This window comes from Solanum lycopersicum, chromosome 3 (genome assembly GCF_036512215.1).
Source record: "Solanum lycopersicum chromosome 3, SLM_r2.1".
Lineage (NCBI taxonomy): Eukaryota > Viridiplantae > Streptophyta > Magnoliopsida > Solanales > Solanaceae > Solanum > Solanum lycopersicum.
In genome coordinates, this window is record NC_090802.1 from 14,255,183 (window position 1) to 14,278,812 (window position 23,630).

The 23,630-nt window shown below is 35.3% G+C and overlaps 1 protein-coding gene across 1 annotated transcript; it reads right to left on the minus strand.

The window, feature by feature from the left end:
* Nucleotides 1-490: 490 nt before the first annotated feature.
* Nucleotides 491-22,468, minus strand: LOC101260906 (AUGMIN subunit 5). The gene is made up of 10 exons (XM_004234656.5): nucleotides 21,394-22,468; nucleotides 20,373-20,909; nucleotides 19,698-19,839; nucleotides 19,206-19,382; nucleotides 12,342-12,551; nucleotides 10,862-11,047; nucleotides 9,195-9,354; nucleotides 2,452-2,647; nucleotides 2,094-2,229; nucleotides 491-1,068 (listed from the first exon to the last, which is right to left on the minus strand). Exons 1-10 carry the CDS (start codon nucleotides 21,924-21,926, stop codon nucleotides 940-942), a joined length of 2,406 nt encoding a protein of 801 aa, XP_004234704.2. The 5' UTR covers nucleotides 21,927-22,468; the 3' UTR covers nucleotides 491-939.
* Between the last annotated feature and the right edge of the window lie 1,162 nt (nucleotides 22,469-23,630).

Sequence of the window (23,630 nt, forward strand, 5' to 3'; positions counted from 1 at the left end):
TCTATTCTAATTTTCGACCTTTCTATCTAAGCTCATGTCCTTGATAAATCGTGTGCATATCACATGTCCTATTTAATCACCCTACAGCTCCAGGTTTGGGGCGGCCCATCTGATTAGTTCAGCTATCACTGCTGGAAACCCCAGCGGTTGTTCGGCTGTGTACTCCCCGTCTGCCTATCTCACACTCCCAAAACAAATTTGGATTTCTTCTTTTCATTTTCCTTTCCTGCATCTAATTTTTCTTTGACATACCTTTGTATCTCTTCTATACCAATTATAGTCTTCTCCAATTAATAGAACGAATAGCATCAAGCTATGCCCATTTGTGTTAACTTGCAAGTAACAAAAAACTTCATTCTACGAAGCAGAATGTATAGCTAATTGCGTAGGTTATTAATCTTTTGACTGTACTAAATATTTTGAACTTCTAGAGAACAAGGGTTAGCTCCGCAGCACATCTACCCTGAAAACTAACTTCACAAATTTCAAATAAAGTGAAAATACTCTATAACTATGTAATAACTCGCATAAGAGATCTCTATAAGATTGAAGGCGTTACACAAGCAGTGTAGAGGCTATTATATCATATGTATGCTATTCTCCCCATTCTCATAACCCAAAAAAAATGACGGAAAGAACATCTGTACAAATAGGGAATGCAACAACATATTGTACTCGACCTACATTTTCAGCCTTGAAACTATTTCAGCCTTGAAACTATACAAGAGGAAGACAATCCCCCCCCCCCCCCACCCCCAGGTCTAGGGTGACGATCAAATTGCCCAGATGCTGCCTAGATTTGCAGTGACCTGCTTTGCTACTGCTGTTTCTAGATGATACCAGCCTTGAGAAAACCAAAAGCCACATGAAGTTGCAAGGAATAGCAAGCGGATAAAGGAAAGTTTACAGATATTATGCAACACTGGCCAAAGAGATGATTCAACGAAGTTGTTGATCATGAAATGCCATAAGCTGTTTTACATCATTCCACCATGCAGCAACATTTTGTCCATCAACAGTAACCCAGTCAACTACAGTTGATGCTGGTTGTTCCCACCATTCATCTACCTGTAAAGATGCCACAATATCACATTTTGCATAAGCAGGAACTTTTCAGAACAGAGCAAAGAAGAGTATGTGGGGAAGTAAAAAAAAAAAAGAAAACAAACATAATAGCATCACCAAGATATATATTTCTCTTTGGGATAATGCACAAGTACCCTCTCAACTTATGCCCGAAATCTCAGAGACACACTTATACTATATCAAGGTTCTATTACCCTCTTGAACTTATTTTATTAATAATTTTCTACCCTTTTCGGCCTACGTGGCACTAACTTGTGGGCCCAATGCTGGTTGACTTTTTTTTCAAGCTAGTGTCACGTAGGCCGAAAAGGGGTAGAAAATTACTTATAAATAAGTTCAGGGGGTAATAGGACCTTAATATAGTATAAGTCTGTCTCGGGGATTTCGGACATAGGTTGAGGGATACTTGTGCATTTTCCCTTTCTCTTTTTATAAAGACCCATTTTTTTGCTTTCCCCTTTTTGGGCCTAACAGAACTGAAATATCCTTCTAACACCAAATAAATTCAGAAACAAAATCTTTGGATCAATTAGGATAACTCTAATGTTTTCCAGAAATGAGTTCTTGGCAACTCACATAAAGTACTTTCTGTTCATGCAGTTGTGCAGAAAGATGTTAAAATTCACATGATCCTTGGGCCTAATTTTAAAAGCTAGCTCATGAGGCAAGGACTGCTCAAGACCAGATAAGGATACCCATTCCCCCCTCAACCGACGACTTAACATCACCCAAGGAGGTTAATCAGAAGATATGAAATATGTCATTTGGAAGACATGAAATGATAAATATCAAAGAAAACAATTTACAAAATAAAATTATATTAAATAAAACAGTCATTTGTGGCGTGTCCTACCTTCGTTTTGGACACTCCCACATCTGTGTCCAGATGGATGATTGACAGCATATAAAGAAATGTGTAATTCCATTATTTTATTCATTTCTAAGACCAGTAAGATATTACCTTGAACAAATTGGTGAACAAATAATCAGCGACAAAAGTTACTCACCAGGCCCCGAACATACTTGCATTCCTCGTCAAGGCAATGTTTAGCATTACCAATAGCTACGTCCAGTTCCTGTAGCCAATTCTCTGTAGCTGTCTTCTCTTGATCGGCAGCAAGACTTAAGCAGTAGTTTGTCGTCCTAGAAAGCACAAACAATAAACCCAACCATTCTATATTGGTTCAGTCAAATGTCCAACAATCAGGATAACAGTATTCAAGGCACTAGAGTCCAATCTAATTTTGTTAAGGCACCCCAGTTTTTGGTTTGAATAGGATAATAGAAAGACTTGTGCATTCCAAATAAGCAAGGATCTGACCCAGGGGAAAAAAAAGAAAAATTGCTGAGTGACATTTGTCTCACCTTTCATACTCATTTTGTGCCTTGTTAGCATGATCTAATAATGCACGACCACTTTCAACAAGATCTCGCCGTGTGTGAACCAAATTGATTGCCTTTTCCAAGTCTTCCAATATGGAGGCTTCAGAACCACGAAATTTCATACAAAATCCCAAAGATTCTAAAACTGCTGCTAAGCCAGCATCAGAGGCATCCAGACCTAAATACACAAGTTAAAAGGACAAAAACAAGATGTACATAGAAACATTAGTACATGTAAAAGGTGTGATAGCGAGGAATGCAAACCCAAGCTCAAAAATAGTGAATGTTTGAGCCAATAAATCCAAGAAAGTCATGGTATGAATATTTAAAATTGAATACGTGTCTAACAGAGCTCATACATATTACAAAAACAACAAAACGAACTAATAACGAGCTCAAGTATTTATGTAACTTATTTCATAACTTGTTTAACTTAAAGAGTAAATGGTTGGGCAAGTTTATCTTAAAGAGTATCTTTCCACAGATGCATGACTTGGCAGTAAATAAACAAGTGAGTGTAGCTGAGGTTTGGACACAGCATGGATGGAATTTCCATTTTATAAGGAATTTCAATGACTGGGAAATCGAGACCGTGACTGATTTTATTGGTAGGTTGGAAGCTTTTACAGGAACAAGGGATGAACACGATAGATTATGGTGGAGCAGAAATAACAAAGGCACATTCAAGGTAAACTCTGCATATAAGTTGCTAAATCAAGATGGACAACAACCTTCTCTTTGGCCTTGGAAGCAGATTTGGAAACCTAAAATCCCTTTCAAAGTGTCATGTTTCACTTGGCTTCTGACAAGAGAAGCAATTTTAACACATGAAAATCTCAAGAAAAGAAAGTTTTCCATGTGTTTAAATGCTGTTTATGTGGGGAAGAGGTTGAGACAGTCAATCATCTGTTTCTCCAGTGCAGAATAACATCCCAGCTATGGAGGATTTTCATTAGTCTCGGGGGTTTTGCTTGGGCTATGCCTAACAGAATCATGCATCTTTTATACAGTTGGGGAGAAGTATGGGTGGGAGCTGCAGATAGAGATAGATGGAGGATTGTCCCAGCCTGTATTTGGTGGACTGTTTGGACAGAAAGAGATGCTAGATGTTTTGAGAGCAAGAATAGTGATCTCCAAAAGATCAAACTAAATTGTATCAGGCTTTTTTGTTTCTGGTGCAAGCGAATGTATTTAGAGGACGCTGAATTCATTATAGATATCCTAGGTTCCTGTTAGGATTCAGATTCAGTTTTCTTACTTTTTGACAAGCTGTAAATATGGTTTAGAGCAACCCAAGCACTCATTTCAATGAATATACACAATGTTACCTTCTAAAAAAAAACATTATAATCTATCATATACTAATAAAGCAAGGAAGCAAAGTAGTGACTCTCTGTAGCCCCTACTTTTCCCACTCTCTGACTCATAAAAGCAAAATATGTACATTATAATCCATTATATACTTGTAAAAAGCAAAGAAGCACAGTAGCGCCTCTCTGTAGACCCTCTATACTCTACAACTTAGTGTCAAATGCAAGCACCAGAAAGAGAAAATGGGGGAAGTCAGTTCAGAACTTTAGATACAAGAAGTGAGGAAAGACAAAACATTAGGAAAAGAAGGAAATGCGAACTGCTGGGGAATAACTTAGTTGGGGCCTTTTGGTCAGGTGGGACTTGGGAGAAGGGGGGCACATTTAGCTTTTAAAATCTAAGGTGAATGAAAAGGAAAACATTAACGCCTCATTTTTTTACACTTAATGGAGGTCTGAAACTCTGAATCTTAGTCATTCTTCAACCCATTAGAGAAAAGAAGGAAATGCGAACTGCTGGGGAATAACTCAGTTGGGGCCTTTTGGTCAGGTGGGACTTGGGAGAAGGAGGGCGCAGTTAGCTTTTAAAATCTAAGGTGAATGAAAAGGAAAATATTAACGCCTCATTTTTTACACTTAATAGAGGCCTGACACTCTGAATCTTAATCATTATTCAACCCATTAAGTATGTTTTGTTTTTTGGTATGAATCTTAATCATTCAGATTCAACTCATTAAGTCCATATGTTTCTTTTGTTAAAAAAATCTTAATGAATTTGAAAAGATATGCACAAATCAAATCTATAGGAGAGCCTTAACAACACTTGGACTTATTTAAATACGTTTCAAAATAATCATTGTTGCTTTTCTCTCTCTTTGAAGGGCTTCGCTCTTTCTGGCTACAAACTTTCTTACTCTCTTTACTCGAACACACACCAATTTTTTTCTCTTCTCGAACAAGTAATTTTTCATGATTTTTTGCGACACCCCGAGAATTTCTAAGCTAAGGCCTGAACCATTCTTCATTTGCATATAAGGTCGTATTAAGTGATTCTTAAATTGTTCTTGGGGGGGTTAAGGTCAATTCTTTAGTGTGGGAATGGATTTGGATATGAATTAAGGTCACTAGAATTCTCTAATACAAATTGAGTAGAAAGTAATGATCATATTTCTTAGTACATAATAAATTAGGTGGCCCATGATATCAAATGAGAGGTCTATGAGTCCTCTTTCCAACGCTACCAAGTTTGTCTCATTTTGTGTTTGGAGTAAAAAGTTATGATCGTTTTACCAAAGACTACCACAATAGAGTTTTCTGAGTAAGTGACCTACGAATCACTTTTATGTGCCGTAGAAGTTTCTACGATCCATACTGTTCACTACTTCATTCGTCGTGTCGAAAAAGTATTGGGAGTAAAAATTTTGGGTTTAATTCTTACGAATCCCATTTATGGGTCATCGTTTGGGCACGTAGAATGAACTTCTAAGCTTTAAAATTTCAATATGAATTCCACAAATGGGATTTACGGTCGTAGATTAAACCACGAACTATAGATGACCCCGTGGAAGGTTTTTCAACAGCTTTTTAAAAGGGGCAGTCAGTCTTTTCCCACTCCTTCTAAGCCTAAGCCCCCACGTTTTTACACCTTAATAGGTTCTAAATCCAAGTCTTAAAGCAAGGATCCAAGAGGGAAAAGCTAGGGTTTTCAAGCGTTTTTCAGTTTCTGCAAGAACTTTGTTCTTCGATGTATGTAAGGTTACTCATAGTGATGGATTAAGTTCGTCCTCATACTCTATATCTACATTCAGTCATTAAGGGGTCGTTTGGTACAAAGATTAATAATGCAGGGATTAGTAATTAGTAATGTTGGGATTAAAGTAATGCAGGGTTTATATTTACCAAGTGTTTGGTTCAATGTTTCCCACCTCATCTTGTATTTAGATTAAAACATTATAAAAAATTTCTTCCCAATTATACCCTTGAATTATTATGTGATTGGGTTAAGGTAAACAATTGTTACAATATCATTTTTATGGCCCTACAACTAGCTATGAGAAGAACAATTGTGTTGTCATGTTTGCCTTTTTTTTTCACTAAAATTATTTGAGGATAAATAATTGTCATCTTAATAAATTGATCACTTACAAAATGTCAAATTTCAATTTTTTTTTAAAAAAAGATAAACTATCAACTTTTAAAATTGAAAAAATGGTAAACAATAGTAAAATTGAATAAATCATCTATGTTTACACATAAAAATTGCAAGTTGTAATTATATCAACGAATCATACATTCAATTAAGATCACAAACGACATGTGATGATATGTTTGCCTTTTTAATTAGTTAAGGGAAAATACATAAAATCCCCCCAAACTTGGCAGCAAAACTCATCTTAGTACTTTAAGTTGACGGGTAATTATTTGCCCCCCTAATCTTTTTGCAAGTGAATTGTATAACACCTTACATATACAATACCAGTTTCATATTCATGGGTGAAGTGCACGCCCACCACTTAAGTGACACCTTAGTGCCACATCGATGACATGTCAGATAATTATTATTTTTTTAACTTTTTTTTACTTCTCCACATCTTTTAAAAAAAATTATTTTTCACTCTTCACTCATCCTCTTCATTATTTCATTTGGGTCAATTTCTTAAGATCCAAAATTGCATTTTGATTGATTCATTTTATTTTTCATTGCTTTGTAATTATTCACTATTATTTCCATCAATACTTATGTCAGTCACCATACCTTTTTTCCCCAACTAAATGAAACTATCAATTTATATCAACAATGGAAATTTCAAATTTATGCAAAATTGATATGCTAATTATTTAGATTTCTATTACTTTACTTATTTCACTTCTTAATGCATATTCAAGAATAGATTAAGTAACGTTATAGTTAGATGAATAATTATTTTTTTTTAAGGAAAATCAAATCTCAAATGTAAAGGATAAAGAAAATTATGTGGGTCTTGAATGTGATTTTCTATTTTTGTATAACGAAAAAATGTATAGAATGTAGAGTTTGATGAAGGAGAAAGAGGATGGGTCGATGTTGGGGTAGGATGCAGTGGGACTTGGGAGTTTCAGGAAGAAGAGAGAAGCAGGGATGTGGGGTTTTTGAGAAAGGGGTGGAGGGGTTTGAAGAAGAAGAATGGGGTAGGTGGGGTTTTTTATTCCATTATATATATAGTGGGACCCATTTTTTAAAAAAGAAAAAACTTATGCGCCGTAAATTTTTTTCTTTTTCTTTTTTTTGCCACATCATCGGTTAAGGTGGTATTAAATTCACTTGAAATGAGTCAAGGGGGGTAAATAATTACCCATAAAGTTAAAGTGCTAAGTGAGTTATGCGGACAAGTTCAGGAGGGATTTTATGTATTTTCCCATTAGTTAATGTTAAACAACTCACATTTCAAATATTGTATTAATTTGTATTGGATTTATTTAGTAACAAACAATTCTCTCTAAATAATTTCTAAGCTAATATATTTAAATAAATTTACAAGTACAAAACTACAAATATGAAACATAAAATCAAGAAAATAAACAAGATAATTAAAATGATTCGAGTGATATTTTTGTCTTTACATAGACTTATCCCATCGAATTATATCCCATGTATTACTAATACCCCCATCTGGAGGTAATAGTAATACATCCTATAATACCATGTAGTTGGTATAACTAAGCCATGGATTAGTTATACATACCCAAATTCCTACCCAACATAGTACTAAATAATACAATACATAATGTATGAACTATTTATTTTAATGTGGTCTACCAACCGACCCCTAAAAGGTTATGTTTAGGGTTCTACCCAAGTTCTTGAAATCTAAATTCGGTTGTGTTTTGTATTTTGAGTTCCAATTTCCTTATCATTGAAATTTTGATTACTATTATGCATATTGAATTCTAAATTGTTGTTCATGATTTGTATCACATGAACCCTATTTGTATATAAAAGACGGGTTTATAAAGGTTTTTACATGAGTTTTTCCTATTACATTTGAGTTCAGATTGAAAGGTACGAGTGTACTTTTTAAATGCATGTTTTAAAAAGGGTTTCAAAAGGACATGAATGGCTTCATATGTTACTATTTGTCAATTGAGAAAGAAAAGAATATAATTGACTTTCTGAAACTTTTTCTTTCTTTTTGTTTGGTGGGTTTTGGTTTAGAAACTTTTTTAAGTCTTATTTGTTCATGGTGACAAGCAATATCACAAGTCTAAATGGAAATCTTAATGTTTTTTCAATTTTTGAAAAGTCAAGGAAATAGTTTAAGAACGTTTCAAGTTCCCTGGAGAGGCAAAAATACTAGGTAATGTTTTCCGACCTAACTTAAGTGTTAATGGGTAGAATCACCCAATAGTTGTGTTGATGGGAGGTAGCATGAACGGTAATTAGTTAAGGTATACACAAGTTTGGCATGTACACCACAGTTATCAAATAAAATATTTCCGCTAATACTTCCATAACAAACTTGTATCCATTCACGATTTGAGTTTAGCAGAGAATGACAAAAAGGGACATGTATATTTAGTGGTAGGTTTAAAATAGTCCTCTAAGCATCACTGAAATTATAGTGCTTTTACTTTCTCCAAAAGAAAACACTTTTGGTCTTTGTCAAATATTTAACCATTTATTTATGTTTGTTATATTTGACAAAAACAGTGAGGAAAAATATGTAACCAAAAACAACAAGAAAGTCCCATCAAATCTTAAAATATGCAACACAAATTTCGCACTAGGCACTAAATAGATTTTTAAAAAATAGTAGAATTATACCTCAAAATATTGCATCAGATTCTAGAAATATATCAAGGTAGTAGAAACTACAAAATTGCACCTCTAAACGTGAGTTCAAACTTCTTTCCTTTACTCATAGTTCCCGTCAAATCTAGCAAACAATTTGTTAATTTTTTTATGGAGATTAAAAGTGATAACTTTTGGAGAACTTAGTGGGACCAAATTGTTGTGTGCCCATACTTAACTGACTACTTTGAACCTATCACCAAACGTAAGTGACCATTTTTGTCATTTCAAGTTAAGGATATCCAAATATTATGTGTAATAAGTACATATTCATTGCATCTCATCATTGATGAATAAGCTATTACATACATTGAAGTGGGAGATGGCAGGAGAAATAAGTTTTAGGCAGATGCGTGGAACAAACAGATTCCTCTAAAAGAATCCTTTCCAGATCTGTTCTTATTATGTAGTAATCCTGATGCAAATATCAATGAATGTTGGACAGCACAAGGGTGGGATCTAATCTTCAGAAGGTTTTTGAATGACTAGGAAGTGGAGAGAGTGGCCAAATTGCTAGATCTATTAGAAAAATTCCCTGGCATCACCAATAATAAGTCATTGAAATGAAGAAGAATTTTTTTTCTCACCTGCAGGATATTGTAGAGCAGCAGAAATACGGCATATAGATGGAATTGCAGATGGATCTCTTGCACCAGCCCTAGCCGTCAATATAGCAGCATTCTTTTCAGCAGCAGCAACAACTTCTGGTCCAGTAGATCCACCGACACCCATAGATTCCAATAGTGCCTATTAGCATGAAACAAGGCACCATGAGTCCAGAAGATGAGATAACACAAAGGAAAACTGCAATAGTCAAAGATGATAATATAAAACAGAATAGCAACTGATATTGTAGCCATTTCGTTTGTCATATTTTAAATTATCGCTTTAGGTAAGCCCACCATCTCTGTCTTTCATCTTTTGGCTTACGTTAAATATCGAGACAAAATATAGATAAAGAAATTTAAAAATTCTTCACTTCTTGTGTATTTGGCAGAGAGGTGAACAATAAACTCAGTTATTGCCAGGTAAATACATTCTTTCGACAAAAAACCCCAGACGCTTATATGTACAGACACATACATACATTTATATATTAACTTATCAGAAAAGAAAGAAGAAAAAAATATATATCCACATATGTAATATATACACGTTTTTTCTGAATGTATATATCATCACCTCATGAAGGATGTCCCTTTTACTAATAAATATTTTGATAATTGCTCATGGTAGGAGTTCTCGTGATGAGATATATGCCACAACTAATAAATATCAAGGCAAATGGTGAGAAAATAGAAAAGGTCCCCTCATAGAATTGATAAAAGCTTGTGCGGAAAGCACTTAAACCGTGTAATTCAGTTTAAGCCAGGTTTTGAGCTCCGCGTCAATTAAGTGGTGCTTTATTTTACGAGTTAAGACACAATGGCGTGTGCCCTAATCACCTCTGAACTATGCACCTTACTAGAGGATAAATACAGTCGATAAACTGATACGTTAATTGTAAAAAATTGTTTTAAGAAATTAAAACTTTAGTGAGATAATTAGCTTTGGAAAAACTTCAAGCTACATCTCCTGATCTCAACTAAAAAGATAGTAGTTTTTAACCTTGATTAACATGATTTTACTCCACATAGTTTACTTTGTCCAAACAGGATTAGCTAATTGTGGCCTAGAATTTAAGGAAAAGAATCAAAGGGAGACCATTATATCAAGTTAAATTTGCAGTTTCGCACTCACATCAATTTATGGCAAAGATCTATCTATCTTTCTCTATTGATACCACTTGTTACAACAGAAGAGTTTCTCATCGACTTAATTAAAAATGTCTGAGAGGTGATCCTAATCTTCAGCTATGTATAATATGGAAGCTAATTGATCCATATACTAATAAGGTACGAAAATACTCTATATTTAACTATAGAATATTCTATATAATTAAATGCATATTCTCTTGATACTCTAACATGCACCCCCAAATTTAAAGTGGGGAACCAGCTTGAGCTTGGTTACTTTGATAATTTCTTCATGTGTAATTTGCACCTAGTCTCCAAAGCATTAAGATATAAATATTAAAAAGAAACAGTTAGAAGTAAATAATTAGTAATCAGCGTAGCAACAGATTCTAAACACACAGTAAAACTGTTTTCACAAATCTTCCTTAAGCCTAGCAGTGTAACAACTCTTCTAAATTTCCTCTCGCTGTACCAAAAACACATTTACATAGATTAATGAAAAATGAAAATCTACAAACCTGGGGTGTTGATGGAAGCATATAAAGTGTATTATCAGGAGTTTGATAAAATGCTGAAACTTCTTGCTCAATAAGATCTTTTGCACTGTGTGATAAATCTACAAGAACAGTACAAGCAGGAATTATAGTACTCGATGAATACTCCTTTGCAGCTAATGGCTGCTGACCCCAAAATGCTGCAGCATCCTACATAGTGACAGGAAAAATTTATGTAATCAAACAATCAACAAATTTTCCCCAAGTAGTTCAGGATTCAGGCATAGTTGTTGTTGTCATTGTAGTTGTAAACAATCAATAAGTTTATCATATTCTCCAGCTTAAAAACATAAATATATCAGTGGAACGGCTAATTTGTTCACAAATTGGAATATTTTCAGTGAAATGTACATATATTGGGATGCACATACATCAAGTATCACATCGATGTACCTACTCCTTCCACCCCATTTTGTTAAACCAAATAGTGACCAATAAATAATCCATAAGCCTTTCAAACTAGGTCAAACAACACATATGTCAAAACTTCAGTGTTCTACATGCACGACATTTTTGTACCGCATCATTGTACATACATATAAGAGTCTTCGATGAAAGAAAATTTCTTTAAGAGTCTTAAATGAAAGACTTGTCACATGTCTTCTACCTATCTTCACTCATTTCTCACACAAATGGGACAGAACTAGTACATTACAACTAGGTTGGGCTGTTGAAGCCATATTAAGTATGCCAATAACTTCAGCATATGGTCCCTTAGCTTCAATATTTATGACTTTTTTTACTATTTAGGGATGTCCCAGAATATTTACACAATTTCATATCGATACAAGATTTATATTTTTTGAGGAAGGTAATTCAATATATACAACTTTTTAAGAATTCAAAATCATTATACTATTCATTTAGCTTTTCAACCATTTTAGTTTTTTTCTTTATTGATAGTATAAAAATTGAAGTCAAATAAACATCTTAGACTATGCTACCAGAAATGTTGTCATATAAAATAGAATTGACCATTGAGACAGTAATAAATAAAGATCATCTTCGCAACTGATTAACATAATTGTGAGCCCTGAGAAATTTCACTTTTAGTTTTTTCAACAAAAAGCATTTAGACTATGCCTAAAGGCTACACGAGACCATGTAGTAAACTCACACATGATGAAGTACCATTAGCATGACTATCTGGTTTAGTAATCAAAGAGCCCAAGTCGAACAGCCATTCAAGTTAGTAGTTCCAATGAACTCTTTAGGTAAGTTTGATAATTGGTGTATCATGACCAAAAAGAAAGTCCCTAGTGTAGGTTTATTTATACTTTCAAAAGGTCATACATTATTATTTTGGGGAAAAAAAAAATGTTCAAGCACAACATCATGCAATCCTCCACCTCACCCCATCCACCCAAAAAAAACAAATAAAATTAAAAACAGAAGACTTGTATAACAACACATGCACCGCATAGACACATAATTTCAGTCATACCATGCTTGCCTTTAGTAAGGCACTATAAATGGATTCCAGCTCTGATCTGCGAGCATCAAACTCTTCAATCTTCTTCCATTTCTTTCTCAAAGAATCTTCAGCTTCTTTTCTCTCCGCGCACAATTTATTTAAACGCTGTATTTCAGACATCAGTGTGTTCACACTAGCTTTTAATCCAGCTGCTTCTCTTTCCTTTGTCCAGACCTCCAACTACAAAAAAAGTAGAAGAAAATTGCTAGGACATCGCACACATACAAAATCAATAAATAGGTCGTAGAGGTAATTGAGCTAGAGAAGATTACGATCACACATGTGACCAGCATATTTGAAAAAGTGCTATACAAGTACACAAACAAAAGGAAAGTACACAATGTATTTCTAATGGTGGTGTCGGGACCAGCTTGCCAGACTAAAATTTCATAGGGTGCGTGCTAACTCCCACCAATCAGGTCTTAGGTAGATGGGTAAAAGTCACAAAATATTATTTTTTGGTTATTCCTATGCTGAGAACAGAAGTACAGTGGCATATAAATGTAAAGCAGCATTTTTTGGAATAATTGAACAGAACCAGTAGGTTGAATATCAACTCACACCTTCTAGGATACTGTTCCTCCAAAAATAGATTTCCTAAACTTACCTGCTTTATTTAAAAAAAAAAGGCTTTCCTCCTGTTTTGGCAAGAAGTATGGTCATATTGCTCGCAATTGTGGCAAGAAGTTCTGATCTTATTGTAGAAAACAAGAACGCATTATCAAAGAGTGTCCCACACGTCCTCAAAATCGTAGGGCAAAGGCTTTTCAAGTTGGGATAAATGATTCCACTACAGATAGCTCATCTTTAGTAGGACAAGTTCTTACTCCTCAAATGGTACAATAAATGATCTTGTCAGCATTTTAAACTTTGGGACTACAAGGTAATGAGGTAATATCTAAATTTTGGCATGTTGATTCTGGCGCTTCCAATCATATGACCAACTCAACTGATATACTCAAAAACATCTGTCAGTATAATGGTCTAACACAAATTTAGGTTGCCAATGGTAGTAATTTACCCATTACCAAGGTTGGGGATATTACTGTAACTTTCAAGAATGTTTTTGTATCACCAAAGTTCTCCACTAGTCTTATTTCAGTTGGCCAATTGGTAGATAACAATTGTAATGTGAACTTTTCTCGTAATGGTTGCCTTGCGCAGGATCAGGTGTCGGGGATGATGATCGCTAAGGGGCCTAAAGTTGGAAGATTGTTTTCTATACACTTTTCTATTCCTCCTGCTCTGCTTTTGCTTCCACCACTACTAAGAATGAGGTTTGGCATAAACGTCTAGGACATCCAAATTCTATTGTGTTTTCTCATTTGTCCAATTCTTGGTTATTGGGAAATAAAAATCAATTTTTAGTTGCTTCTTTTGATTGTTCAACTTGTAAATTAGGCAAAAGTAAAACTCTTTTCTTAATTTTGATAGTCGTGCTGCAAAGTGTTTTGATGTCATTCATAGTGATGTTTGGGCATTTCACCAGTTATTGCTCATGCTCATTTCAAGTATTTTGTGACATTTATAGATGACCATAGTCGGTTTACATGGGTGTATTTTCTTTGAATCTGAAGTGTTTTCCATATTGAAGAAATTTTTGGCTTACCTTGAGACTCAATTTCCCACATGCATCAAAACATTAAGATCTAATTCTGGTGGAAAATATGTCTCACGAATTCAATAATTTGTTGCTTGAAAAAGAAATTGTATCACAACGTTCTTGCCCATATACGCCACAACAAAATGGGATTGCTAAGCGTAAAAACTGTCATCTTTTGGATGTCACTCGTACTTTATCTTGATTGATTCCTTTGTTCTTTCTAATATTGGGTTGAAGTTGTGTCTATTGTTGTGTATTCAATCAATAGACTTCCATCTGAAGTGTTAAACCTTGAGTCTCAATATTATCGTCTTTTTCACAAGCATCCTAGCTATCATAGTATTCATACATTTGGTTGTGTTTGTTTTGTGCACCTGCGTCCTTCTCAACGCAATAAACTCTCGGTTCAATCTACTAAATATGCTTTTATGGGCTATAGTACTTCGAAGAAAGGATTTATTTGTTATGATCCAAGTTTAACAAATGGTGTTTCTAAGAATGTTATTTTCTTTGAGAATCAGTATTTTTTTCCTACTCATATTGAGTCATCTTCTGTTTCTCTCTTCTTCCTACTTTTGAGGATTTGTCATTGTCTTCTAAGCGGTTGAAACCAGGATTTGTGTATGAATGACGTCGGCCAACTTTACCCAATCCTGAAACAGATCCGCCACCAGAGAGTGTTCCACAAGTAGACTCTGAGATTTTTCAAGGCCTGCTCCTCTTGAGCCTCCTCGGTGATCTACTAGAGTGTCTCAAACTCCTAAACGGTATGTTTTTTCTTCTACTTATCCACCATCTCTATTCCAACAGGTTACTCACAAGCCTCCAAGCCTGAATGTAGGCAAAAAGCAATGGAGGAGGAACTTTTGGCTCTTAAAGAAAATGACTCATGGGGCATTGTTTCATGTCCTTCAAATGTTTGCCCTATTGGATGTAAATGGGTTTATTCAAAACTTCACTTGATGGAACTCTTGATTAGAACAAAGTTCGATTGGTTGTTCTTGGTAATAGACAAGAGTATGAGGTGGACTATGAGGAGACTTTTGCACCAGTAGCAAAAATGACTATGCTACGAACTATTATTACCATTGTTGCTTCACAAAACTGGTCTCTTTATCAAATGAATGTCAAAAATGATTTTCTCCATGGTGATCTCAAAGAAGACATTTATATGAAACCTCCACCTGGTTTGTTCTCATCGCCTACATCAGATGTATGCAAGTTGAGCGGTCTTTGTATGGATTAAGACAAGCTCCAAGAGCTTGGTTTGATAAGTTCCGGTCTACTTTGCTACAATTTTCTTTTAAGCATAGCAAATATGATTCGTCTTTGTTTCTTTGGAAAACGTCATCAGGTTGTGTTCTTCTTCACTAATCACTAGCCTCCAACAACTTAAAGATTATTTTCATATGAAAGATCTTGGTACTCGTACATATGTTTGGGTTTGGAAGTTCATAATGTTGCTTCAGGTGTGTTTCTAAAGCAGCACAAATATACTCAAACTGATTTCTTTGGTTGGTCTACAAGATTCCTCCTCCGTAGATACTCCATTGGAATTGAATGTGAAGTATCGTCGTGAGGAAGACGATCTTCTTCCTAATCAAACTATGTTTCGACAATTAGTTGGGAGTCTAAATTACCTTACTATTACTCGACTTGATATCTCTTTTGCAGTGCAACAAGTTAGTCAATTTATGCAAGCACCTCATCATCTCCACTTGGTTGTTGTTCGCTGCATTATTCGATATCTTCTAGGAACATCTACTCGTGGATTGTCCTTTCCAAATGGTTCTCCTATTCGTCTTAATGCTTTTATTGATTCTGACTGGGCGAGATGTCTCGTCCAGTCGCTGGTTGGTGCATGTTTCTTGGAGAGTCGTTGATATCTTGGAAGAGTAAAAAGCAAGATCGTGTATCAAAATCTTCAACAAAGGCTGAATATCGATCCATGTCTACTGCTTGCTCGAGGTTGTATTGCTTCGTCGATTACTTGCTGAGATTGGATTTCCTCAATCTCATCCTACTTCTCTCCATGCTCATAATACCAGTGCTATTCAGATTGCTACTAATCTAGTTTTTCATGAGAGGACCAAACACATCGAAGTAGATTGTCATTATATACGAGAAGTTGTACATAGAGGAGTTCTTACTCTTCCACATTTCTCTAGTGATCTTCAAATAGCTGATGCATTTACAAAATCCATGGCACGACAATGCCATCAGTTTTTAGTAGGCAAATTGATGTTACTTGATCCACCAGCATCAATTTGAGGGGGATGTTAGCATGATGGACATCTAAACAATTGTATATATAAATGTAATTATATAGTGATATTAATTAGCATAATCATATTGATTTGTTGTAGAATCAAAGGAATAAATAGTGTGACAGAATAGCTAATTTGGAGGGATTGCAAAGCAGATTTAGAGGGATTGAATGAAAAATTTGTAGAGATAGAATATCTGATATTTAGGGATAGGAATGAGAGATCTTTAGGGATTTGTAATATTTATTCTCTCTATATAATGGAAAGACTCACTTTGAGAGGCATTCAGCAAAACTGACAGATTCAACCTTATTAAAGTTTGTGACCTCATCTAAAAGAGTAAGCTATTAGAAAGTGCAGACTTTTACTTATTCCTGTCTTTCTCCTGCAAATGCGGCTCTGATTCTTTTTTATGGGCAAGTATAAATTCTTTTTTGATAATAATTGGGGATGAGACTCAAACCTAAGACTTATGCCTGCTCTAATACCATGTCGAAGTTTGTGACCATCTCATTTGAAAGCTTTAGCTATTAGAGAGAGCACACTTTTTATGTCTTCAACAAATCCAAACTTCTTTGACAAGATTATCAAAGAAAAAGGGAAAAATAACGTGGATAAGTTGGAATAAAACATTTTATCCTACACTAAGACATGATCTAAACCAAGAGGTGAAAGAAGCTGACCAACCCAAAACCTTAAGTTTATGGATAGAGTAGCCCAAGACATCATAAACACCTTTGAAAACCCTTGCACAGTCGATGAAGAGCAAGTAATTCTCTAACATCCTCGCACACATGTGACAGGGATCTTAGATTTACACATGAACTGATTGATTGAAGATCTGCTTTTTTTAAGAAGATTGAAAAGTGAATGGTAGAAAGAGATATCAAGCTCAATAGTTTAATAGTGGGCCTGGAGCTAAGATAAGAGTAGGTTCAACAAGCTAAGGCTGGCTTGGATCAAAGCATTTGGCTCAACGATCTAAATTGAGAAAGAGAAGCTCAAAGCAACTCCATAGGCTGAGTTAAGAGAGAAGCTTGGAGCAATAGAACTTGAAGAGAGAATGTGTTAGTGCATGCGGTTTCACCAAGTTTTGCTATGATATAATGTGAAAGAATCTGAGCATCCAACCCGAAACCTTAAGGTTATGGGTGGAGTAGCCCAAGATATTATAAATCACTTTGAGAACACCTACACAACTGGTGAGAGACAAGTATTTATTTAACATTTATTTTCTCCATTTTCTATCTACCTTACAAGTCTATTACCTCACCTCCTTCGAAGTTTGAAAGTTTTTTCTGTACATTCTCTTAGAAGAGAAGATACATTTGCCATGAGTTCATTATAAATAACTTGGTAAAAATTTTCAGAAAACTTCTCAGTTCTAACAATAAGCTAAAAAAAATGCTACCTGTATCTTCTTTCCTTAAAGATCATCAAAATAAAATGATTTAAATCATTTCTCTGGTAAGTTGTCTACTCCACAATACTCTCAATCTCATATTTAGTGCTTAAAAGATTAACATTTAACCAGCAACATCCAAGTACCAGACACAGTAAGCTAGTAGTTTTACCACAAGCATAGAATGTGTAGTAAGGGTCAGAATAGTTGTCACTCTATACAAAAGGCTAGGTTTGGAATGGAGAACAAATGGTCTACCTACATGCCCACACAACCTTATGGGATCGGACTGTGGAGGTCTATCACAAGCCGGTGGATCAAGTTTGTCAAGTTTGCAAACAACTGTAAAATCGAGGTGGAAAATGAGGGAAAACACTACTTTGGGAAGATGTGTGGGTCAGACAGGAAACTTTGAAGAACAAGTATCCTGACTTGTTCAAGCCGAACCTTCAAAAGAATCCACAATCAGAGAACTGAGAGACAATCAAGGTGGGATCTCAGGTGTAGGAGACATTTGAACGACTAGGAAATTAACAAAGTAGCTGAACTACTCAATGCTTTGGGGCAATACAAAGATTTAACTCCCTTCGGCTACCAGACAAGCAAGGCAGGGTTTCAGTTGGTTCAGCTTACAAAAGAGATCACAGAGGTAGGTGGCCAGCCCTGGAAAATAATCTGGCAAGTCAAGTACCTTCCAAGGTTGCATGCTTCACTTGGCTACAAGCCAAACAGGCCACACTCACCCAGGACAACCTTATGAAAAGAGGTCGTCAAATTCTGCTCTAGGTGCTCTTTTTGTGAATTGAGATTGAGACAATAAATCATCTCTTTCTGTAATGTAGATAGAGACTGTGAAGTTATGGAAGATTTTCATTAATTTAAGAGGCATAAGCTAGACTATTCCAAGGAGCATCAAAGAGGCCCTAGCTTGTTGGAATAGAGATGGGAATCAGTCAGGACACAGGGAGAGACGGAAACTTGTCCAAGCCTGCATTTGGTGGACTATTTGGGTGGAAAGGAACCAGAGATGTTTCGAAAACAAGAGTTGCTCTCTGCAAAAACTGAAGATGAAGTGTCTAGTCCTTTTCTTTTTTTTGAGGTGTAAACACGAATATCCTCAAGAAGAAGAGGATATTCCTTTAATTTTACATTATTTATGAAGCCTAAGTAGGGTCACCTCTCGCACTGTAATTTTGTTGTAAGTATTACTGGAATACCTTTTTTGATTATTCCTTTTGTTCATAATACAAGTTACCTTCTTCAAAAAAAATAGTTGTCACTCCATAAAGGAATGTGTGAATGAGGATACCGCAGGAAGCAAATATCAGTACAGAGTCAATTATATAACACCTCAAAAATACAATATGATTAACATTTACATCTATAAACTTAATCAGAAAAATATGGTAAGCCTTGTAACATAATCACAATGCAACTAATAGTTTCTCAGGCATAACTTCAAGATGTTCTCCAAAGAAATCCAGAAAGGTATAGCCATCCCATTTTACCACAGGTCCATAGTCTAGACAGTACTTTTTAGATTTATAAGAGAAAAGCCAAACCTCAAGTTGCTTGAGGCTGCTCATACTCTTTGATGTTCCTCCAATTGCTAGTGAGTGTGTAGAGATTGCATCATCAATTCCTTGGAGACGCTTTAAAAGTTGTTGGCTCATCTTTCTCGCTTCTGCAGCTTTATTCAATGCATCTTCAGTAGCCAAGAATTGTTGAACATGTGCTTTCTGCATCGGACAAAAAAATCAGACCCTTGTAAAAATGAAAGGTCTTACAACTATAAACACAAGTGCATAACAATCAATTTACAGCATCCATGTAAGGTAGACAGTTGTTAAGGAAATGTAATAGACAGGAAACACTCAATTAATAACCAAGTCAAATTGAAGATCCAATTCAGGTCGAAGGGAACAATAATTTACAAAGAGTTCTAATAGGTTTTCAAGAAACAAAAAACGCAATCCACAAAAAAGCCCAAGGAACTTTGCAAAAGCAACTAGTTCAAGGTGGCAAACTATAATAAGGAATGAAATAGAAAAGACCTGTCTCTCAAGAAGTTGATTTTGACTCCCTTTTGAAGACGTATCACCTCCAATTTTGCCATTGCCATAAAGTTGATAGTGTAAAGGTGATGTTACATCAGGAGAAGAAGCATCCATTACTCTGTCATTCTCGTACTTGTACCTGATTCAAAGGGTAAAATTGACATCAATGAATATGTTCATTATCATGCCACAATTATTATAAAGTGAGTTCAAGCAGATATCACAACTACCAAATGGAAGCAAAAGGTCTCCATGCCTTTCAACTTGGTTACCTTGTAGGAAATTAAATGTTATATAAAATACATAAATTGGTATGTGTCGACTATAGTTGGTATGATACTTATCTCTGATTAGTTTGAGTTTTGATATGTTAAAATATGACGAAGGCAACATTTGATCAATTTAACTATTGGTCATATTCCTGAAGTAGACATTTATTTCCTATAAAACAAAATTTACCAACTCAGGTGACAACTGCAAAAAAAGAAACGGGAAATAGAAATATATGAGTTGCAGTTATTTTCAGTTGTTCATTAAACTAAGCAGAGAAAAGAGTGATAACAACCAAGGTAGACAAAATCCAAAAATGAAATTTCTTTTAAGATACTTCTTTTTTTTTTGTTGACAAAGATAACATATTTTTTAAAGATATTTCTAAGAAGATCAGATTACCTTAGAATCTCTGCATCAGCTCTAACGTCAACTTTCTCTATTTCTCGAGTAATTGTAGTCTTCAGCTTTTGAGCATAGGCATTGATTGCTTGTAGCAACTGGGGAGGACTTTTCAGGCAACTGACAATTGCATCTCTTACTTCGTCGGGTAAATCACCATCAAGGTCAATACCCAACTTGGCAGCTTGTAACAAAGAATTCATATGGATTCCATTTCCTTCATAAGCAGGAAAAGAGTTGCGAATCTTTTCAGCCATTTGCATAGCAAGACACTCACATGCCTTCCTGATATCTCTTTCCCATGTTGTTTCAATGAGAATGACATCCTCCGAACTTTTGGTTCCTTTAGAAGTCGAATAAACATCTTTCTCATTTGCCTGAAAAGTAGTAACCACCTCAGCAGAGGAATCAACACTAGATCGCTTAACGTTCCTTGCTTGGTTTATATAATAACTTAGACGTTTATGGTACTCGGAAAATATTTTTGCAGCTTCTTCACACTGTTGATCATAAGCCTCCAGCATTACTTGTTTATGCCTGCATTTAAAAGTATAAATATCAGCTATACTCAATGGCCCTGTGCCAACCAATCTAGAAACAGGTTCTTGTTGCTTAGCGACAGAAAATACGCGAGTTTAAAAATGATGAAGGGAATAATACAACCCATGATCCACACCTTCAGTAAATCAGTTGTAATACTCACAAGTTTAACTCAGATTCGTATCATCAGAGTGAACCCAAAGTTTAGAGTCAATGAATTTGGAGTGGGTATAGACAATATAATATCCACATTTGCTTTCTTCTTTTTGGATAATCTATACAGCGGGATATAGTGAATCTAGTTAACTGCTAGAAGATCTAGATTTGCCTTTGAACATTACAGGTTTTTGATGAAGAATTTAAGTAAGATTTTCTTCTAAACATAAGTTCATCACTAGAATCAAAATTAAGAAAAATACAAAGTTTGTAGTTGCGAATAGCTGAGAGATAATGTTACGATTTTCTGATTCTAATGACAAACCTGTAGTTAGACCTCTCGTCAAGCATGCGCTTACGCTCAGCCTCCTCCCTTGAGACCTCCAACATCCTAGCCTTCAACTCTTTCCGCTGACGTCTCACTATCTGCCTAAGCCTTTCCACCTCTTTCTCTGCCAAGTCTCTTTCCTGCAAAGCAAATTCCCTACTATTCTCAGCTGAAGCCAACCCCACACTCGAAGAGGATCCCGAACCACTGTCCCTAACGACCCCTACCTTTTCCTTCCTCCTCCCTTTACTCCTCCCAGAATCAACAGCATTAACATTTCCATTTCCATTGCCATCATCCCTTCCATGTACGAGAATATTCCGGTGGACTTTTTCAACAGTTTTCTCGGATTTCACTCTATTCAAGAGAAAATTCCAAATGGGTATCATATTACCACGGCAAATCTTGCGAAGTGAATCAATAGTAGGCATTGCTGCTTTGCTTGAAGCTGCGTATGACCCTAATGGTTGGTACCCCATCTCCTTCTGAAGCCATTCCAGTATGGCTTCTGGTTGTACCGACCCCGCCATGACCTAGGGTTTCCAATTCTCCAATAAATAGCACTAGTTCACTCCAGTACCCAGAATCACAAACTAGAAAATTGAAATTAAGAGCAGATAACTGATAGCCCCCAAACGAACTGCTCCAAAATGGGATATATGAACAGATCTGAGATTGATAATGGAGTAGAAGTAGTGTGGCCGCAAGGATCTGTAGCTCAGTGGGAGAATTATCGTTATGAATTGGAAGAAATATAAATTACTGAAAGTTCAAAATAGAAGGTCCCGCTCCAAAGCCATGTGTTACCAAATCATTGCGCGTGTTTTACTGCCGCCTACTGTCCGGCCCGGAAAAGCTCCCATCTACTCCATGATTTCAAATTTTTTATATTGAATCTTTAATTTTTGATAGTATAAAATTTAATTCATATGTTTATATTTATATAAAAAAAAAATTGTACAAAAAAGTGAAGATATTGATCAAACAATTTGAAATGATTTTAAAAAAAAAAAACAATTTATAATGATTAAAAAAAACAATATGAAATGATTATATCGATGAATTGTTTATTAGTACTATTGTTTATTCGTTGGGATCTTTATAAGACTCAAAATGTGAAAGAAATTGATCATATCATGTCAAAACAATTTTAGACACATAAATTTTATTGCATTTAATTCATACGAAATTTGAATTATATTCATATTTATTTGTGTTGAATGGTTAATTTGGGCTTTACAAATAAATAAGTCCATCTGTTATTTAATTCAAGTCCATGGTCCATTTCATCTTGAAGCCCAAACTCATGTCATGTGTCATAGTGACTAGGTATCTAAGACCAACAAGGTTACGTCATGTGCCCAAATGAGGTGGCAGTCTCAGTCAAATGCAAGAACAATCACAATTCGTCAAGTGTCAAAATGACATGTTTTGGCTAATCATAATCAACTTTGTCCATATCACGCTCCGAGCCTACACCTTGGGCATAACTAAAAGTCGAGAACCATCGTTGATCCACAGGCGAACCATTAGCCTGGCGTAATACTTGACGGAAGACTCAATCAACAACATAGGAACTCAAATGCAAACAAGATAACTCAAGTCTCAGAACATTAACAATGGAAAATGAAATTGTCACGACCCAAGGGTAACCCTATATGTAACATGACGTACTTGATCACAAAGGGTCTCATACAAGCCTTAGCATATCATAAACACAAGTAATAGAAATGATGCAGAATTAGAACTTTTTAAAATCGAAGTCTTATCATGAAAATAAAAATAAAAATATATACATTGTCTCATTAAGCATTTAATACAATGAAAAATTCAATAAGGATCATGTCACATTTGGGGAGCACCCCCTATAAGTAACATGGCGTACTTGACCTCTCAGAGGTCTTATACAAACCCATAGTTATCATTTATCTCATCGACATAGTAAATTTAGCGGAAAATTTAAAACTTTTCATAGCACATCATATGCTAGAAACATCACTTTGTGTATTTATAAAATACAAGTCATAATACATATTTAGATTCTAAGTTTCTTTGTCATCTTAGACTCAACAACATAAGAATACATTAGAGACATGACCATTAAGACATATTACAAAATCATACGATATTTAATAGACTTTATAATAAACCATAACATAGGAAATCATTGAACTTAAGGATTCCTAATACTTGAGCTTGGGAATCATCTATCAAGATCTTCACCATTCAAGACA